This window comes from Pseudorasbora parva, chromosome 17 (genome assembly GCF_024679245.1).
Source record: "Pseudorasbora parva isolate DD20220531a chromosome 17, ASM2467924v1, whole genome shotgun sequence".
Classification (NCBI taxonomy): Eukaryota; Metazoa; Chordata; class Actinopteri; order Cypriniformes; family Gobionidae; genus Pseudorasbora; species Pseudorasbora parva.
Genome location: NC_090188.1, coordinates 24,175,019 through 24,196,179, shown reverse-complemented (window position 1 = coordinate 24,196,179; position 21,161 = coordinate 24,175,019). Strand labels below are relative to the sequence as shown.

The 21,161-nt window shown below is 38.4% G+C and overlaps 1 protein-coding gene across 1 annotated transcript in view; it reads left to right on the top strand.

The window, feature by feature from the left end:
• pdss2 (prenyl (decaprenyl) diphosphate synthase, subunit 2) overlaps nt 1-15,501 on the top strand; it is a 47,942-nt gene extending 32,441 nt beyond the window's left edge. The window contains exons 4-8 of the mRNA XM_067420981.1: nt 7,022-7,096; nt 9,546-9,707; nt 9,854-9,982; nt 11,180-11,215; nt 15,083-15,501. Of these exons, the coding sequence (XP_067277082.1) occupies nt 7,022-7,096; nt 9,546-9,707; nt 9,854-9,982; nt 11,180-11,215; nt 15,083-15,238 (558 nt within the window). The 3' untranslated portion in view covers nt 15,239-15,501. The remainder of the gene's footprint in view (nt 1-7,021; nt 7,097-9,545; nt 9,708-9,853; nt 9,983-11,179; nt 11,216-15,082) is intronic.
• Nucleotides 15,502-21,161: the final 5,660 nt, after the last annotated feature.

Genomic DNA, 21,161 nt, shown 5'->3' with positions numbered 1-21,161 from the left:
TACATTCTCTTGCGCTCTTTATGTGTGTGTGTGTGTGTGTGTGTGTGTGAGCATATGTCTCCTACACCCCTCATTAAGTGTCAGTGTTCTCCTCCAGCTCTAATTAGAGTCGCAGTCAAAGCACTGTCTAACTGCATGCGGCCAGCAGCCTCACTGCCTCTCTCCACTAAGGGTTACAGCGTCTCACTAGAACATCTTTCTGAGTATCATGCAGCTTTATAAATGACCAGTTTAGATGTAAAGTGATGGTAGAATAGATCAGGACATTTTACTGGGTTGCTTCCCAACCTATTTTTTCTTATGCACTCTATTGAAATGGCTCAAATAACCCTGAAGTGTGTTACTTTTAACTCAAAGGCTGTGTTCTAGCAGCTCAAACTGAAATCAACCCTTATAAGTTACTGACTTGAAAGTATCTACATAGGCAACAACTACATGCATTATACAAATAACACTTTGTATCTGAAGTGCACAGGAGCCTCAACTCAATTATTTCAATTAATATATAGCATACACGTTTTGGGTACATATGGGGTACTATACATTTTTTACATTTACAAGTTTAGTAACTACATTTTTCTAATTCTTTTCAGTATTAAATGGAAAAATATAAAAAGTTTTGTGTTGGCAAGATTTTATGTATTTGAAAGTAGTCTGTTATGCTCACAAAGGCTCCATTTATTTGATCAAAAATACAGTTAAAATAGTAATATTGTGAAATATTATTAAAAATTTAAATAACTGTTTTTTTATTTGAATATGTTTTAAAATGTAATTTATTCCTGTAATGTCAAAGCTGAATTTTCAGCATCATTACTCCAGTCGTTATGTCACATGATCCTTCAGAGATCATTGTAATATGGTAATTTGCTGCTCAAGAAACATTTATTATTATTATTATTATCAATATCAATTTTGATACAGTATAATATGTGCAATATCTCCATACCAGTTTGAAATCTATTTGAAATAATACCACATTCTTTGTCAAATCTGATAAATAGATTGCATAAAAAAGACCTACTGACCCCAAACTTTTGAACAGTAGTGTATTTATAATCAATATTCTCTTATCATTTTTGGCATCTTGGGTTTTGTTTAGTGCATTATGGGATTGCATTCTCTGTGGAGGATATGAGGGATGTTGCTATGTGCGATGCTGCTTTAGAATTTGTTCAGAAGTAGTTATATTAGAAAGCAACATAATTGTTTTATCTTTATGCAGAAATCTCACTATAGGGTTTTGGTTTACTCAAATGTTATACAGGGCCATAGTATTTAATTAATTATTTAATTTGTATTTCCCTCCCCTGTTTTATAGATATTTTAAAAAGCAAAAAAAAAAAAAACAAGTTCTGCTTAAGTAGGTTGGGATTCACTGTTTTCGAGGATATCGCTTGATATCATAATATTAACAGACTAAGTAAAAAGGGATTTGCACTTAGAAACCCTAACATTTCATCTCTCTCTGTGTCTCTAATACACACAGACACACTCAGATGCACTAAGCGGCAGTACGCTGACAGGATCTGTCACCAAGTGCGGCTCTAGAATGCAGCTCTCCCCGTGGAGGAAAACAAACTCTTTTCCTTCTGCGTAGCCTTAGACACACGCACGCACGCTCGAGCTCACTTTAATGTGTGCATGAGCGGACATGGAAATGACTGCAGGGGATTGAGATGATCAGCAGATTGTGGTGACTAATACAAAAAACAGATTCTGTTTTTTTCTTTCTTTTTCTCAAGAGGAGCATGCAGCATGCAGACAGCCAGTCATCTTATAATCAGAACTCACACCTGATTATGTGTCTGCATGTTATTTACACATTCTCTTTAGGTAGATAATGTGGAGTAATACAGTGAGTTTAGGAGTTTGTATTGTGTTCTGTAGCATCTCCTGGTGGACGAAATTGGAAATTCCTCCTGTTTAGAGGTCAAGTGTGTTTCAATTCTAGTCCAAGGATTTAATTTAGATAATTAGAGAATTCGAATTATAAAGTGTATTGTTAAACTCTGTAATAATTTGGTTTATTTTGTTTAATTTTAAATAAACATTTAATATTTTCTTAGGTTTATGTTATTGCTATTGGTAAATGACAGTTGAAGTTATACAGACAAATGGCAACATGTACACTAAAGTTTCAAAAGTTTTACATGTAAGAATTTAAGACTACAAAAGGGATTGCATTTTATAATACTATAACATATTTCGGTCACACTTTAGTTTAGGGTCCAATTCTTTCTATTAACTAACTATTAACTACAACTTTTGCCTCAAACTCCTAATTACTGCTTATTAATAGTAGTTTAGGTTTTACATTTTTACCCAAATTTAGGTATTGGGTATGTTCAAGGGATGTTGAATATGGTCATGCAGAATAAGGCATTAATATGTGCTTTATAAGTACTAATAAACAGCCAATTTTCTAGTTATATGCTTGCTAATAAGCAACTAGTTCATACTGAGAATTGGACACTAAACTAAAGTGTTACCAATATTCCCATTTCAAATAAATGCAGTTCTTTTGAACTTTGTATTCATCAGAGAATCTTGAAAATGTATTGTGGTTTCCACAACAATATTAATCAGCACAACTAGTTTCAACATTAACATTTATTGCCAATAAAATACAAAGTAAATATAGAAAAAATATTTTCAATGAGTGTATTTTACATCAAATAAAATGTAGCCTTGGAGATGCTCTGCAGCATATTTTAAATAATTATGATAAATGCAATACTGGACCACGGGTGGGGCGAAGAGTTGAATTGGTTAAAACATTAAAATATATTACCAACCCCAAACTTTTAAACAGTACTGTATTTGCACTAATATGGAAAAAAAACAGCTAAATCTTATTGTCACAAGAATAAAATGTCTTTAAAAAAAGAAGCAAAATGTTCTTTCATTGTGGGTAAGAAATATATATGCCAATTTTTTTACTTCATTTGCTATTGGCAGCTGTGTACAGAAGGTCATTTTAAGCCCTCATTTTTAGTGAACACACACACACACACACACACACACACACACACACACACACACACACACACACACACACACCAGAGAGTGTGAGTAGAATCCTTTTTTGTGTGAAACTGAACCTGTTGTGCAGCGAACCGTGATTAAAGTCACACACGCTCTGTTCTGACTCACTGAAGTAGTGACTGACTGACAGGATGTCCAGCCAATCAGAGATCAGACTCTTTAAACGTCCATACATGTATTTACACAATTAGTGAAAGAAATTCAAATATTAAGTGTTTCTCCTTGTCCCTTGATGTAACTGACATTCACCAGCTAGAACCATCCGAGCGCATCTCCCTCTTCAAACCGCCATCCATGTAAATGAGGGCGAGGCCCCATTGCATTAGCGGTTCAGTTAGCGTGAGAGCATTAGCGGTGGAAATCAGACGTTCTCTCTCCGCAGCAAAGCGCTTTTCCCCCCCTGATTGATCTGTATTATGTATCGTGGCCTTGAGTGGGATCCTGACTTAGTAGACTGTGTGTGTGTGTGTGTGTGTGTGTGAGAGAGAGAGAGAGAGAGTGAGTGAGAGAGTGGGATTCTGGCTCGACACTAGTATAAACGGTAAAGGGATCCGCAAGCGGCTGTCTCCTCTTTCTTCTCCTCACAGACCTGTCGGCGAAACACGACTCCGGCTGGATTTGGGAATGAGACGAGACGGAGGGAGGGCAGTTTATCTGATACTTTCCAAAAAAAGCCCCCCCACTTCTCTCACACACACACAACACACACACACACAAAAGACACAGACGTACACAAACACACTGTTCAAACACACATTTACTCTCTTACACACAAAGCCACGCACACTCACACACGCTTTATTTCTCCATGTGGAGTACGTGTGTGAAGCCGCACATCTGGCTGCGCTATAGGGGCTCTCTGTCTTCTCTGGGCTCTGGGTAGAGGAGTCAAGTTCCTCACTGTTTCCTCAAAGATCTGGTTACTCAGAGGGCAAAGAGAGAGAGAGAGAGAGAGCGAGCGAGAGAGGGAGAAGGAAAGAGTGAGAAAAACAAAGTTTGAGAGAGAAAGTTTGGGGAATGGAGAGGAGTAACATGATATTAAATTTGAGGAATAGCTGAGGAACAGCAGTGTCTGGATGGAAGGCCTCTGCTATTCTAGTTCTCCAGAGATTTAGCCTGTGGTCTTATGATTCAGCAGGCAGGTCTTTCGGGAAAAGAGGAAAAAGAATGACGGAGGGTGAAAATAAGGTGGGAATGTAGCCCAGGGCGACGGATAGAAGGGATAGCAAAGCATGTGATTTAGATGAAAGACTGAGCTGTCAGTGACTTACTCCAGCTGACTGTTGTGGAGTTGCTGTAACTTAGTAGCGCCCCCCTCAGGAGTACTGTAGGCACTGCACAACCAAGAGTAGGGTTTTTTTTGTAAATATTCACCCAAAAATGAAAATTCAGACACTTTTTATTCAACTTTGACTTTGAAGTCCATAAAAATACATCTGTCCATCAAATAACCTGCTTCACACGGCGCCGGGGGTGTTAATAAATGCCTTTAGAAGTGAATTGATGCGTTTGTGTAAGAAAAATATCCATATTTAAAACTTTATTAAGTACATTTTCGAGCCAATCACCTGCCGTATTCAGTTTATGGAAAAAGTGTTGAAAGTACCTCAGTTTAAAGGCTTACGCTACCAGGTACGCTCGTCCGAGGTCGCATACGCATCTTGAACTCCGAGAAGGCACTTTTAACACTTCAGAAGGCCTTTATTAACCCCCCGGGGCTGTGTGAAGCATGTTATTTAATGATAGATGCATTTTATGGACTTGAAAAACAGGGCAACAATCAATGCCATTACAAAACTTGGATTAGCCAGGACTTTTTTTTAAAGGTGCCCTAGAATGAAAAACTGAATTAACCTTGCCATGGTGAAATAATAAGAGTTCAGTACAATGGCATCACATACTGTGAGTCTCAAACATCATTGCCTCTTAATTCTTATGTAAATCGGAAAAAAACCCCGCTACTCAACATAACGCCAACCGTGACGCAAGCTTTGGGAATCATTTATATGCACGCCCACAACATTTGCATCTGTCCAAACATGTGCATTGTCAGGCAGAAATGGAGCGAATCATCAGGTACAAGATGCTCGCATATGGACACACTTCATGTTCCAGGCTGTTCAGGAGACATGAGGACTTTACATATCCTTCCCACAGATAAAAAATGTCAACAGTCATGGTTGATGTTTATAATCCGATACCACAGCAAGTTAATTCAAGATCGTTCGTTTGTTCAGCCCATTTCAAGTAAGCTTCGCTCAGCGAAGAGACCGTAGAGAGACAGCATTGTTTAGATAACGCAAGATGCTAGTACAGTAACAATAGGAAAACACCAAGTACCATACCAAACTAAATAGTGTGTCTAATGGCAAAGGGTTATGTTGTATTACAAAATACAGATACTTTGCTTAGATCGTTCACTTGATCCTTCTAGCAAACGTCACCTTTTCCACCATATAAGTTAAAACGATAGTCATTTGACAAGGCTATACATTTTGTAAAAATATAAGTTATATATTTATATTTTTGAGAACTGAAGTGTTTCCTATGATGTTTTTGCCTGATTGTATTTCAGATTAGGCTACATCACAGTCACTGCGTAACGTTAGCCTACATTGTGACTATAACGTTATATAAACATGCAATATCGTTGACGAAAAAAGACAAGTCTAAAATGTAGTCTGAATGACACACTTTAAGCAGAACATCTCAAATGGAGATTGATAAAATGCAGCTAACTTGTTTATTGGTGTTTTCAGATCGTCCGTGCGCGAGAGAGAGCTTGCGTGCATATGGTTGCCAGATTGGACATGTTTAGGTAAAATCCAGAGTGTATACAGGTTTCTTTTTTAACAGAAAAGCTCCGTTTGGGGGATTTAATAACTGAACTCTGGCAACCGCACGAACGCGAGCTCTTTCTCGCGTGCGGATGATCTGAAAACACCAAATAAACAAGCAAGCTGCATTTTATCAATCTCCACTTGAGATGTTTTGCTTAAAGTTTAATTTAGTCGGTCTGTGTTCTGTCAGGATGGTCAGGACTCACGAGCCGCTTCACTGAACTGCTGTGAGCTGCTGAAATAAGCCAATCAGAGCAGAGCTCAATATTAATATTCATGACTTTTCCAAATAAGGCAAAAACAGAGCATTACATCTTAGGGAAAATGTATAGGGTTGTTGTAAATGGACCTGTAAAACTGTATCTGGAATTTTTTTTTCCCTTAAATAAGCCACATACTCTCTATGTAGATACGTATCAGAGAACAATGTAACATATTGTTTCAAATCACTCTAGGCACCTTTAAATATAACTTAACTATATATATATATATATATATATATATATATATATATATATATATATATATATATATATATATGTATGTATGTATGTATGTATGTCTCTGTGTGTGTGTATATGTGTAAGCAAAATATACATAACATAATGTCTTATTGCATTTCTTTAGATTTTTGTAAATTTTGTAAATATTTTTGTGTATTTTTGCATGTTTTTTTTTCCAAGAGAACAGCCCAATCAAAACTCAAATATCAGATGATTTTCATTTGGTATTGAGTTTGTGTGTGTGTGTGTGTGTGCGTGTGTGCGTGTGTGTGTGTGTGTGTGTGTGATATGATCAGCTTTGTGCTAGTGCGTTTTAAAGAGTAAAAAACTGAATCAAAAAGCTTGTGCAGTCAGAGTCCTCATTAAGCTCTGTATCCTCTGGACATTGCACTGTTTTGACTGGCCATCTGTTTAATAACTGAAGTGCTGGTTATTCTATCTGTCCCTCAGATGCTCTTTTAGACTGAGTGGACTGGAAAAAGTCTTCCCATATTCCCAAACAGCTCATGTCCTAATAAATACTCATTTCAGAACAGATGGGGCTGATATCGACACTCTTATTCTGAGAGTCTTAGTTTATGCGGAAAATATTTTACTGCCTAAGTGTTTCCAATGTTATGTTTGTTATAGGTGGTGGAGCTGATCTCCAGTGCTATCGGAGATGTGGTGCAGGGAATCTATCACGAAAGCTCCAGTTCTGCAGAGGTACGACATTCATCCCACTTCACTTAACATATATAACCACCAGGAGCACGCTAACTAACTGCTTTGTACGATCTTTGTTTAAGGGTTAGTTCACCTAAAAATTAAACTTTTCTCATTAATTACTTGCCCTAATGTCGTTCGACACCAGTAAGACCTCCGTTCATCTTCGGAACACAAATGAAGATATTTTTGTTGAAATCCGATGACTCAGACAGGCCTTCATTAATGCCAATCTTATTTCCTCTCTCATGACCCATGAAAGGTAGCCTGATGTGGTCATACTCAATTCTAGTCAGAATATGAGTCTGAAACTGCTCCATTGGGCTGTGATAATGGGGCATGTTACAACCGAAACAGGAAAGACCCCAATTGGATAGACCTACAACCAATCAGAGCAACGAAGCGACACAATACGTTAGTTGTCAAATGGCAACAGAGCTCAACTGCACTGTGTTGCCAAGTCCGCGTTTTTTTCCGCGGGTTGTTTTCTATTTCCGCGGGTTGAAGCGACTATTATGTGATATATACACCCATGAGTGTAAATTTTAGCAGGCAACCATGCCAAAATAACAAACAAAATAACGCACCCCCCAAACACATTTTTTTTTCCCGGAGATAATTTTTTATTCATAATGTTCGAAGCTTTCGAAAACAAATATATATATTATTTTTCAAAAATAATATTTCAGAATATTACTATTTTACTGTATTTTTAATCAAGTAAATGCAACCTTGGTGAGCATAAACGACTTTATTCAAAAGCATTAAAAAATCTTACAGACCCCTAAACTTTTTAATGGTAATATGCCTATGTGTTTATGAAACATTGTCTTTTATTATATTCCTGCTGAGTCGCCTTTTTTATAAAAGCAACCACTCAAAGCCATATGCAAATCACTGTAAGGCACAGCTTCTGTAGTTTATTGCTTTAATATACATGTACCATCTATGAGATGAGCTTTACTTTCCTCATAAATCAATTATAATTGAGTAGCAGAGGAATCTTTTTAGTGTTTAATGTTTCATATTCAAAGCTTTCAAAACAGAGCTAACGACTAGACAAGAAAAACATTTCCAAACAGAGCGAAACACAGGCTGACTTGAAACATCTGCAAACCACAAGTAAATAATGAATGACAAAGTTTCCTGTGTGAGGCGAGAAAGAGGAAAAGTGATGGAGAGGACCACGCTTATGTGAGAGAAATGCAACAAGGGCGGGAGAGAAGAGCGAGAGAGAGAGAGATTCAAGTTTCTTTTACCCTTTTTAGAGGAGAGGTTTCCGAGCAGATGTTTGCATCAACTTTCCTTCCTTTGGTTACACCTCCCCCCACCCTCATACCATCAGTTTTTGTTTACTCTCTCTTATTTTTTTTCTGTTTGTTTGGGAATTGAAATTAATTTGACTAAAAGTTTCCTTTTGATCATTGTCTTGGATGGCTTGTTTTATGATATATTCTAGCTCCCCATCTCGATAACCAATACCGTTCAAGAGTTTGAGGTTGGTACGATTAAAAAATATATATATATTGATGTTGCTTATGTTGACCAATGCTGCATTTATTTGATCAAAAATAAAGAAAATAATTTTGTGAAGTATTACAATTTAAAGTGCCCATATTTTTTTTCTTCTAATATTCCTTTTTATGCAGTGTGTTCTGCAAAGTTGTGAAGTCAAAAGTGCAATAAAGGTGTCTCCCAAAAGAAAGAATCTACTCTGAACCGCCTAAACGAGTTGTTTTGTAATTTGAATCCGTCACTAGATAAGACATTTGCATAATACTATGTTGTACATTTTCCGACCGCGAACAACTTGACCCGTCCACAAAGACGTGAACGCGGAGTTCAACACAGGATCCGCAAAACGCTTGCTCTGGAAAGATGGGTCAGTACCCAGTTTATTTGGACCAGCTTGCTGTTTAGAATCACAAGCTGTAAGTATGAATAACATGTATATCTTTTTATAGCTTCTGACAAGCGTTGTAAGTGGTAGACCAATCAAAACATACTGGTTCATCTGACCAATCAGGGTAGAGCAGGCTCACGGAAAGGAGGGATTTAGAGAAACTGAATAATCCGACCAGTCGTTTGAAAATTATTGAAAAATGTGGTGATGGTTAATGTATATTATGAGAAAATGAAACTGTACGGGCACTTTAACAGAACTGTTTTCTATTTAAAAGGTAATCTATTCCTGTGATTTCAGCATCATTACTCCAGTCTTAAGTGTCACATGATCCTCTAAAATAATACTTATATGATGATTTGGTGCTCAAGAGACATTTCTTAAGAAGATCATCATTGAAAGCAGTTGTGCTACTTATTTTAAAATATTAAAAGTTCAAAAGCATTCATTTGAAATAAAAATATTTTGTAAAATGTTTAATGTAGTTTACATTACAGTAACTATAAAATATTAATGCTTATTTGATTGTTTTCCTGTATTCCGAAGGAAGACAGTCTAACAGTTGCTTCCTGGGAAGACCAGACATTCCTGTCCCATGGTGCTTTGCTTGCCAAGAGTTGTCAAGCAGCAATGAAGCTGGCCAAACACGGTACCGAGGCTCAGAATTTGGCTTTTCAGTACGGAAAACACCTCACTCTCGGACACAAGGTGTGTATGCACAGTCACACACATGCATTGTGGGCACAAGCTGTTTCTCTACCTCCGGTCTACTTGAGTTTCGCTCTTATGTTTTCTCTTTAGAATGTACATTTAGTGTTTTATGACAATCATGGATATATGTGTGTGTTTTGTAGCTAAACTCTGATCTACAGCCGTTCGTGAAGAGCGGGTCAGAGCCAGCTTTGTTTAGTTTGGATTCGGCTCCTGTTGTCTTCCACAGACAGATCATAGGACCTGAGAGATGGCAGCACCAGCTAGAACAGGTACAAGAACACCACATCAAAATGGTAGAAGCCGACGCGCTAACACACTGGTAGCAAAGCAAAATCTGTGAAATCATATTGAAGCAAGTGTAATACTTCAAATACTGTCTATGAAATATAATACACATACACTGATCAGGCATAACATTATTATGACAGGTGAAGTGAACAACACTGATTATCTCTTCATTACGGCACCTGTTTGTGAGTGGGATATATTGGGCAGCAAGTGAACATTTTGTCTTCAAAGTTGATGCGTTAGAAGCAGGAAAAATAGACAAGCATAAGGATTTGAGCGAGTTTGTCAAGGGCCAAACTGTGATGGCTAGACGACTGGGTCAGAGCATCTTCAAACCTGCAGCTTTTATAGGGTGTTACTGGTCTGCAGTGGTAAGTATCTATCAAAAGCGGTCCAAGGAAGGAACAGTGGTGAACCGGCAACATGGTTGATGGGCGGCTAAGGCTCAATGATGCACACGGGAAGCCAAGGCTGACCCGTGTGGTCCGATCAAACAGACAAGCTACTGTAGCTCAAATTGCTTAAGAAGTAAAAACTATTTCTGAAAGAAAGATGTCAGAATACACAGTGAACAGTTTGTTGTGTATAGGCTGCATAGCCGCAGAGATGTCAGGGTGCCCATGCTGACCCCTGAACACCAGCAAAAACAATTTATTTTACATCATGTGGATGGCCGGGTGTCTGTGCGTCCCTCACCTGGTGAACACACGGCATCAGGATGCACTATGGGAAGGATGGACAGCCAGCAGAGGCAGTGTGATGCTTTGAGCAATGTTCTGCTGGGAAACATTGGGTCCTGCCATTCATGTAGATGTTACTTTGACAGATACTACAGCACACCTTTAGGAGTCTATCGGAGTCCATGTCTCAATGGGTCAGGGCTTTTTAGGTAGCAAAAGGGGGACCAACACAATATTAGTTATGTTATGCCTGATCGGTGTATATTCTAATTTTAATAAATGTATTCACAATGGTGGAAAAAGTCTCAATGCAGCCAGTAGACAGTCAAGCCAATTTTACTGGAGTATAATTGATATTGTAATCGAGGAGACTTGTCATTAATATAAGTGATTCGATAAGATTTTAGCCTTTAGACTGGTGACAAATCACCATTACGGATCAGATTTCATTGTGTCAGCTTGACGTTCTCTGGATTCATTTTTCTCTCTTCATTTCAGGTCCAGAATATGGCTAGACAGATTGATTACACAAAGGTGAGCGACTCCTATTTGTATGTTTTTGATTAAGGAAGAGAGAAAACAAAGTAACGACAGCCTAATTCTAGTGCCTTCTTCTTCAGAGAACTTGCGTTCACGTGTTTTACTTTATAAATCACTAAATCATTTGATTATTTTTATTCAGCCAATGAATAAGTGAGATTGTCTATCGAATTCAAGAGAAATCAATCCTCCTGGTCAAACCACTGATCAATGAATCCAGCCACAATACTTCTGATGAAACATTCATACAGTTATGATACAGATCGATTTCCCAGGATTCAGTCATGAAATCATTCCCAGGCTCCCAGCGTGTCAGTGTTTACAAACAAACAAAAAGAGAAGTTAATCAATATTTTTTTTTTAAGATAGTGAAACCTGAAATTACCTATTATTGTGACAACCAACTGTCCCCATGAGGAAAAGAGTTTGATAAACATACTAAATAATATCTTGATGAAAGTTTAAAATGCAAAAGAAATACAAGTACAAGGGTTTAAGAAGATTTAGAGTTAGGGGGTTTAAAATATTAGCGCAGCATAAAAATAATAAAAGTAAATGGAAAAGATGCATCAGGATATCAAAACCAATAATGAGGCCAAATATTTAAATTGGAGGGGTATTAAAGTAAAAGTTTAAGAATCGGTTATTTAAACTGCATATTAATAGACCAATGCAGTGAATATTGGTGGCTACTGTCCTGAGTGAGCTGATAGGAGGTGTTTGTTCTCTGTAACTGATAGCAAGTTCAGAAATTTGATTTCCAAAGTCAGAAGGAGAAGACAGACAGAAAGAAAGACTGGGAGAAAGATAGAGGCAGAGATGAGGTGGGGAGGGGGCAGGAAGAGGAGGAGGGCACAAGCAGCTCGGGTCACCGTAGAAACAGGATATTAGGAGATAGAGTGGCAGGTTTATTTGTAGAGGAGACAGAGAGACGGTTTGACAGCAACATCACACAAGATTCTCCTTCAACAGGACACAGACAGACACATCAGCCCCCATACACACACATCACATATCTCTGTTATCAGCACATAAATGTGACAATAATCTCTCCCAGTATTTACTGTCTTTGTTTTTTTGTGTGTAAAAAGTGTCTTGAGTTTGTCATGACTCGAGGTCATATCGCTGTGAGTCAAACTGAAAATATTAAAGGTTTTTTTTTTTTTGACATTGTAGTCAAAGAAAACTTTAGCCATGCAAAGAACAGTAAGAAATCAGTCTGCAGTTGATGTCATCATCTATGTCTCTCTCCGTCTCCCTCTCGCTCACATTAGTGAAAGCAGGTCTCCTCTGCTGTTTTTAACTCTAGGCCCCCAAGGGCTTCTTAGCACAACACATCCCAGAATTCATTTGGTAAAATGGCCTCCAGCTAAACATGTTTGTGGAGAACAGTGGAGGCCTACAAGACCATTTGTGTGAGGGAGAATGTGGAGTATTCTGGCTTTAAATTGAATTTTTGTTTATATGTTTATACACGCAGTGCATAGTATTCACAGCGTTTCCCTTTTTCTACATTTTGCTACGTTACAGCCTTATTCCAAAATGGATTCAATTTATTATTTTCCTCAAAATTTTACAAACAACACTCCATAATGACAACATGAAAGAAGCTTGCTTGAAATCTTTGCAAATGTATTAAAAATAAAAACAAACAAGTCACATGAACATAAGTATTCACAGCCTTTGCCATGACACTCAAAATTGAGCTCAGGCGCATCCTGTTTCCACTAATCATTCTTGAGATGTTTCTGGGTCTGCGTCCCAAACCTGGAAAATGCTGCCTTTGGAGGACACATTTGAAGGCAGGAAGGCATTAAGCAACGTCCTAATCTATTGTTTGCTTCACTTCCTGTCTCCTGAGAGACCTTCATCTGATCAAATTTTGAAGGCATCATACATGTCCTTCGCTGCCTTTGATATCCCACAATCCTGTGCTTTCCATTCAGTGACAGTTGAGCTGGGGGAAAAAAGATGGCGTCCGAAAGTTGCGTTTGCGTGTAAATGTATGTTTTTGACCAATATTTTCCACTTCTGATGTCATTCCTAGTGAGAAATTACTAATGTAGTAACTAGTTTAGTTCTCACCAAAGCTTGCTCTATTTTGCTGTAGATCATTAAATTGTTACACTGCATTAGGAGTCTGTCCGAAACTAGTTTCGTGAGGTGCCTTCATGCACAAAACACTACCTTACAAGTCATGATAAGACAGCGAGGCAACGAGTCAGTTGCCTAGGTTTTTGAATGCAGCCTTCAACTTGATTGGAGTCCATCTGCGGTAAATCCATTTGACAGGGAGGTGACCTAGAACCCGACGGTCACTCTGACAGAGCTCCAGCGTTTCTCTGTGGAGAGAGGAGAACCTTCCAGAAGAACAACCATCTCTGCAGCACTCCACCAATCACGCCTGTATGGTAGAGTGGCCAGACGGAAGCCACTCCTCAGTAAAAGGCACATGACAGCCTGCCTTGAGTTTGCCAAAAGGCACCTGAAGGACTCTCAGACCATGAGAAACAAAAATCTCTTCTCTGATGAAACAAAAACTGAACTCTTTAGCCTGAATGGCAAGCGACATGTCTGAGGAAACCAGGATCAAGGGAAAGATGAATGCAGCAATGTAAAGAGACATCCTTGATGAAAACCTTCTCCAAAGCATGCTGGACCTCAGACTGGGGTGAAGGTTCATCTTCCAACAGGACAATGACCCTAAGCACACGGCCAAGATAATGAAGGCGTGGCTACGGGGCAACTCCGTAAATGTCTTTGAGTGGCCCAGCCAGAGCCCAGACTTGAACCCGATTAAACATCTCTGGAGAGATCTGAAAATTACCGTGCACCGACACTCCCCATCCAACCTGATGGAGCATGAGAGGTCCTGCAAAGAAGAATGGGAGAAAGTGACCAAAAATAGGTGCCACGCTTTGAGCCAAAAAGACTTGAGCCTGTAATTGGTAAAAAAAAAAAAAAAGGTGCTTCAACAAAGTATTGAAGAAAGGCTGTGAATACTTGTGTATATATAATTTAAAAATATATTTTTTTATAAATTAGCTGAGATTTCAAACAAACTTCTTTCACGTTGTCATTATGGGATATTGTTTGTAGAATTTTGAGGAAAATAATGACTTTAATCCATTTTGGAATAAGGCTGTAACAAGAAAATGTGGAAAAAGTGAAGCGCTGCGAATACTTTCCGGATTATCTAATAACATTGAATATACACTACTGTTCAAAAGTTTGTGGTCATCAAAAGCACCATTTAAAACAACAACTGTTGACCAGTGTGCTGTACATAATATAGCATAAAACACAATAAGACCATAACAACTAACAAACAATAGAACAAATAATGACACTGCATTGATTTATTAAACAAATATGCATTAAATGCAATATTACTGTATTTTTGATCAGCCTTGGTGAGCATAATAGTTTTGGAATGTTTCAAAAATATTAAAATATCTTACCGACCCCAAACTTTTGAACATTAGTGTAATTTTTTTTAATGTATTATATTTATTAACATTAGTTTATGCATTATGATCGAACATGATGATTGAACAAATAAATATACCATTGCGTAGTTAATTTATGTTCATATTTCTACATTAATGTTAATTCATACCATTTAAAATGTATAATGTAGAAGAGTAATGAAAGCTTTAAAAGAATTGTTCATTTTTATTTCATGATACCAAACACAAATTGGCCCTTTATTATAAAGTCTTACTTTCATTTGTTTCGCAAGTAAATCCAGTTGATCTGTAGAAATTGTCTTGAATTGATATTACTTTTACTGTTTCAGTTTCATTAGTTTGATGGAGTGAGTGATATTAAAATGTCTCCTCATTGTTGCGTGTTCTGCAGCTCCGGAGCCTGATAAAGATGGAAAGAGGCGTGAGCCAGGCGCTTGACCTCTGCAGTTACCATGGCAACAAGGCCTTAGAGGCCATGAAGTGCTTCCCACCCTCAGAGGCTCGGTCGGCGCTGGAAAACATGGCCTGTGCGGTCACCAAGTTCTAAAGATGGTTTCAATCTGGATGCATATAAATCCAATACAGTTTGATGCCAAAATTGAGCCCACCTGTAGTTTTTTTTCTTCTTCTTTTTTGGTGCTTTTTAAAAAGGACTTTCTTTGAAATGTTTGCGGTTCTGACCTACTCTACAGAGGATGATTATGATGAGTATGTGGAAATGATGATTACTGTGTTGATTACTGGACTCATACATGGTCACTAAATCAGCTTTATCTTTTAAAATAAAATGAGATGGCTTTTTGAGAAAAACAACAACAACGTTTTGTCTTTTTATTGTAAAATGTCTGATTCCCTGATACTTACCGGAGGTCAATATTTCTATAAAACTCTTATATTTTTTTAAATAAATAAACATTCTTATTATAACTGTAAGATAACCATAGAGAAACTTATTGGTATGATAGGGGGCGGCATTAACCAAAATGTTGGTCCGAAAACCGATGACTGCTGTGTGTGTGTGTTGTGGGTGCCCGGGGTGCTCCAGCAGCAGTGTTGGCAGTAATAATTAATGAGGTGAGTGTGTGACCTGAGTGAATGGGCAGGAAATGCTGCAGTATTGATCAGCTCAGCGAGAGGGCTGGCGCCAGCTTGGGCAGCCTGCGGTTTCCCGGGTGACCACGGGGGGGACGACATGGGTGTGAAGTGGGGCGTAGGGGAGTGGCGGTCACTGCTGGTAGCCGCTGTACCACACACACTCACACTCACACACTCTTGAATTGCTTGAAGGACAGAGAGGGAAGGGATGCAGGAACATAGAGTTCCTTCCATGTCTCTCTGGCTTCAGATTTGTTGGCAGGATGTTAAACTAAGTTTGCACGGTAGGAGCAGGACAGCCCTCTGGTCATATATGAAAAATTCATTTTGGCCTCAAGCAGACCTGAGAAAACCCACAGTGAAAAACTACGAGGACAGAAAGAAAGAACAAGCAGCTTTTCCTGACAACAGCATCCTGTCAGAGGGAAACTCTTGTGCTGTCTCGTCCTCATCAGTTCCTTCAGACTTCATTATTAGAAATACTGTGATCGGAATTCCTTATCACAGGTCCAAATATCAAACTAAGTGTCAAAGAACGTTATAAAGGGAATTTCAAGGGAGTTGTAGGTTTTAGGCCTCTATACTACCTTAATGCAAACTTAACTTTTTGTTTTTACATTGGAAATTAACATTAAGATTAATAAATGCTGTAAAAGTATAGTTCTTTTACAGTTCATGTTAACTTATGTAGTAAACAAATGAAACCTTGTTGTAAAGTGTAACCTACATAAATGTATGGATTGAGTTGTCTGATACTACTGCATGTTCATTGGAAAGGCCGATATCGATACTCGAAACCACGATCAGCATTGTTGGCTGGAGTCAAATAGCAACGTAATGACATCATATAAATAAAAAAAGGAAACAGATAAGCAGGCAAAATGACGGCCTAAAAGTTCATGAAATGTTTGTTACTAGTATTTTGACAGACTTTACTTTTTTTGTCCAGTTTTCCAGTCCAAGAGTGGCCTATTGTTAGCCTGACAAGCCAGACCCACATCAAGATGTTTGGTCTGGAAACTCACCATAGACAGGGCTCAATCCGAGGGGCGGGATAAACGGTTGTCTTTCAAACTCCCTCTGCACGCGATAGGATATCGCTACACCAACCAGAGCAACGAAGGTGAAACAGAGCTTGTTGATAGATTAAACATTCGCCGTATCCGGTCAGCAAAACTCCGAACACATCTTTTTAAGAATGACTCCAATGCCGTTCTTTGTTCTTTTCTCAGAGAAAAGCTTAACTCCAAGTCTTCCAGAATCGCATTTAAAGCTGATTCGAAAGACCGCCGCCGTTCGCCAGTTTCTGTGTTTACTAGAAGCACGCAAAAGCAACTCGGCCGTCATCATTATGGCCCCGCCCGCCAACTCTATACACGATGTGATTGGCCCGTCCAGAGTTAGGGGAATACAGCTCAGAAGGGTATTCAGAGTTGCTAGACGACACTTGCGGGCAGATTAAATTTGCTGCCGCTAGGGTGCGTCTACTCTCAGAAAAAAAGTTACAAAAACTGTCACTGTGGCTGTACCTTTTCAAAAGGTACACTTCTGTTCCTTTTAGGTACAAATATGTACATTTAAGGTACCAATATGCACTCTTTAGGTAAAACAGTATACATTTTAAAAAGGTACCACTCCAGTGACAATTGTAACTTTTTGGTACAAAACCGACTCTGAGAGTGTAGCAATTAATTTAATTTCACACATTAAGCGGACACTTTTTAAGGGTCAGTATATATGGCACAGCAGACTAATTTTTTTAATGTTGTGTTATTTTTAAGTTATCTTCATCTCCTGCACTGCATCAAGCAACTGTATAATAGTTGTCACCAACTTATGAAATGTGTGTAAGACTCCAATAAAATTGAGAGAATTATTCCCTCACAAATAAATCTCTCAATGAGAAAATTGATTGTCTTGACTTCACAACATTATAATTATTTTCAGTTAATTTAAAAATGTTTAATATGTATGTAAAAGCAGGGTAACACTTTAGTTTAGGGTCCAATTTTCACTATTCATTAGTTGCTTAGTAGCATGCATATGACTAGGATATTGGCTGTTTATTACTTATAAAGCACATATTAATGCCTTATTCTGCATGGCCATATTCTACATCCCTTAATCATACCAAAACCTAAACTTAACACCTTACAGCCATACTCGAAAAAAATCTCAGAAACTTGTGAGAAACCGAGTATTTTTGACAGAAATACTCCATCAAACGCCCAACATTATAGTTTTTGAAACTTTGTCTATGTTTAGGATGGGAATCCAAGTCTTTAACAGTGTAAAAAGCTCAGTATGCATAAAACAGCATTTCACCCCCCCCCCCTTAATAAGCTGTAATTATGAGTTCAAGGCAAAAGTCTAGTTTATAGTGAAAATTGGAGCCTGAAGTGTGATCAAAAACGATTTCCATTTATGTTTTCAGTTATTAATTTCCATGGTTCAATAGAGTCCTCTTGTAAGACTCTTTAAAAGCCTTGAAATCTTGTTTATGTGAAATGCAAAGTTCTGTCATTGATGTCTAGATGACAAGGGTCTTAACACAGTCTGCTTGCAAGCACGTCATTCTCTATTGGGCACAGCTGATTGGTTCTTGCTGTATCAGTAGCCAATGAGCTCGCTGCTCAACCTTCAAATACTTGGTCAGCATTTGCAGCATGCTTCAGAAACACTCGACCTTCCGCAACTCCACCTGTATAGATCTGCTACTGGTAATTCAATATTCAAGACCATTTTTCAGCAGCAGCATGTCTCACTTGCTCACGGCAGTGTGTCGTGTATGTATTGGCTGTAGCAAGGTTGCTTATAAGCAGGCTTGGCAACACCGCTGTCCTTGTTTTGTAAAACTGGTAGACACTTCTCAGATTCCTCAGGTGGTTGTTTTTTTTTTAAAGCTGAAGTGAAATTTCTTGCAGGGTTGAAAAAGGCCTACATATTACAGTTACCGATATGCATTACACACAAGTTTAAACTTCAATCACTGTATCCTAAAGTTTTAAGATCTTGTTCTTGGATTTTCACATATTACTGCACGTGTGCTCCCGCCTTTGGGCACAGTTTTATTATTGGTTGAAAATTAGTAAAATATTTCTAAACAAGTATTTCAGTCAAATATAATTCATGAAATATGTCTTTGGTTTAGAGAATCAACGAGATGGAGTGTGTTTAGGCTAGTTCTTTCTCTAGTTCTTTATTTAGTTCATTGTTTGGTTATTTTATGTTTTAAAGAAAATGTATCCTACAACCAGTTTGTATTTTTAACTTTTTTTTTTTTAAAGAAAAAAAAAGAAGAAAAAAAACAAACAAACAAACAAAGGTGTGAGTCAGACGGCGGCATAACGAAAGTCAGACATACACAGACTTGCAGTATCATCACCCTGGTAACATGATACTGTCTCTGTTTTTGCGCATGGAAATGATTTTTGCGGTTTGGCGATTTGTGGCAACCCGAGCCCATGATGACATGGTGGCTGGATTCGCACAGGTAGAGAGGGAGAGGGAGAGCGAGAGCATAGGATACCAGCTCAACTTCAGCAAGGCTCCAATATTACAACACTAATTTATTCCATATCACACTCTGCCTTCTTTATGTGTTTGGGTCAGAGATGGGACAGGAGGGGCCTCTAAATTATACTTAACTTTTTTAAGTATAATTTTACTTAAAAAGTAAAATTATACTTTTAAATTATATTTAAAAGTATAATTAAGTATTAAAAGTATACTTTTTTCTTACATAATTTGTAATGAATGAAATGTCAAACACATGAAGAGGAAACTAGCCTACTGTGAAGCTTTGGGGGTGCTGATGGACTCAATCTACTCCATCTGTGTTTTGATCATCGTACTGAATCTGATCAAGCTGGTGTAGTCTTCTTTAAAATGTTGCCTTTCTTTATGAAGTTTATCCACATTCAAGTGCTGCTAAAAAGAGGACGCATGAAGCTATTAATGTTTAAAAAAATGTTAAAGGTATATTTTTAAGGAGGCATATATAAAAAACATCTACATACTGAAAGTCCAAAAAATTATAAAAAGTAACTTAAAGAAAATTTGCAGCATTTGAATAGCCTATAAAACAATACACTGACTTTATTTTCTTAATAATACATAAATATTATGCATTATACTGTTAGTTTGAAAGATAAAATGCATGATTTAAGATTAAGAGTATTTTATGCCTAGCCTACTGCAGGTTTGAAATGCGTTCTTATTGTAGTAGCCTACTCTACTTTATTCTGGCACTAAAGTAATAAAATATTCTCTCTCGGTTTGACGGATGAGATTCATTCTCTCATTAGACAAAAAAAAAAAAGAGATGAGCGCATGCTGAAACGAGTCTTTAATGTGCAGCGCGGGACTCTCGTCTCGACACACTTCGCGCGCGCGCGCGTCCGAGGCGTGAGCGTCATCGCATGAGCGCGTGATGGATCAAACAGCCCACATTACCTGAATAATGGCCGGCGTCTCATCACACCCACATCTCAAAGATCCACGGCTCCATGACTTAATGCAGACATCACTAATGCAGACATTACTAATGTGCTTTACGGGACATTGGCCACATTGGGTACAACTGATGACAGCCTGAGAACACTGCTCAGACAGCAGTGCACTTATTTCACCTCTATAGCATAGTGCGAAAATGCTGTTTTGGGTTTGTAACAGACAATAACAGATGCTTACATCATCCATAAATATATTATCACATAGGCTATGTACGATCAGGCATAATGAAGTGAATAACACTGCTTATCTCTTCATCATGGCACCGGTTAGTGGCTGGGATATATTAGGCAGCAAGTGGACAGTTTGTCCTCAAAGTTCAAGGAAAAATGAGCAAGCTTAAGGATTTGAGCAAGTATGACAAGGGCCATATTGTGATGGCTAGACGACTGGGTCAGAGCAAGGAATGAACAGTGGTGAACTGGTGACAGGGTCATGGATAGCCACGGTTGCATCGGGGGAGCCAAGGCTGGCCTGTGTAGTCTGATTAAACAGACAAGCTATAGCTCAAATTGCTCAAGCAGTTAATGCTGGTTCTGACCAGTCAGGGTGCCCATGACGACCCCTGTCCACTGCCGAAAGCAACAACAGTGGACATGTGAGCATTAGTCGCTTACCTGGGGAACACATGGCACCAGGACACACTATGGGAAGAAGGAAAACCGGCGGTGGCAGTGATGCTATGGGCAATGTTTTGCTGGGAAACCTTGGGTTCTGCCATCCATGTAGATGTTACTTTGACACGTACCTACCTAAGCATTGTTGGGAGACATTGTACACCCTTTCATGGAAACGGTATTCCCTGGTGGCTGTGGCCTCTTTAAGCAGGATAATGGGCCCTGACACAAAGCAAAATTTGTTTA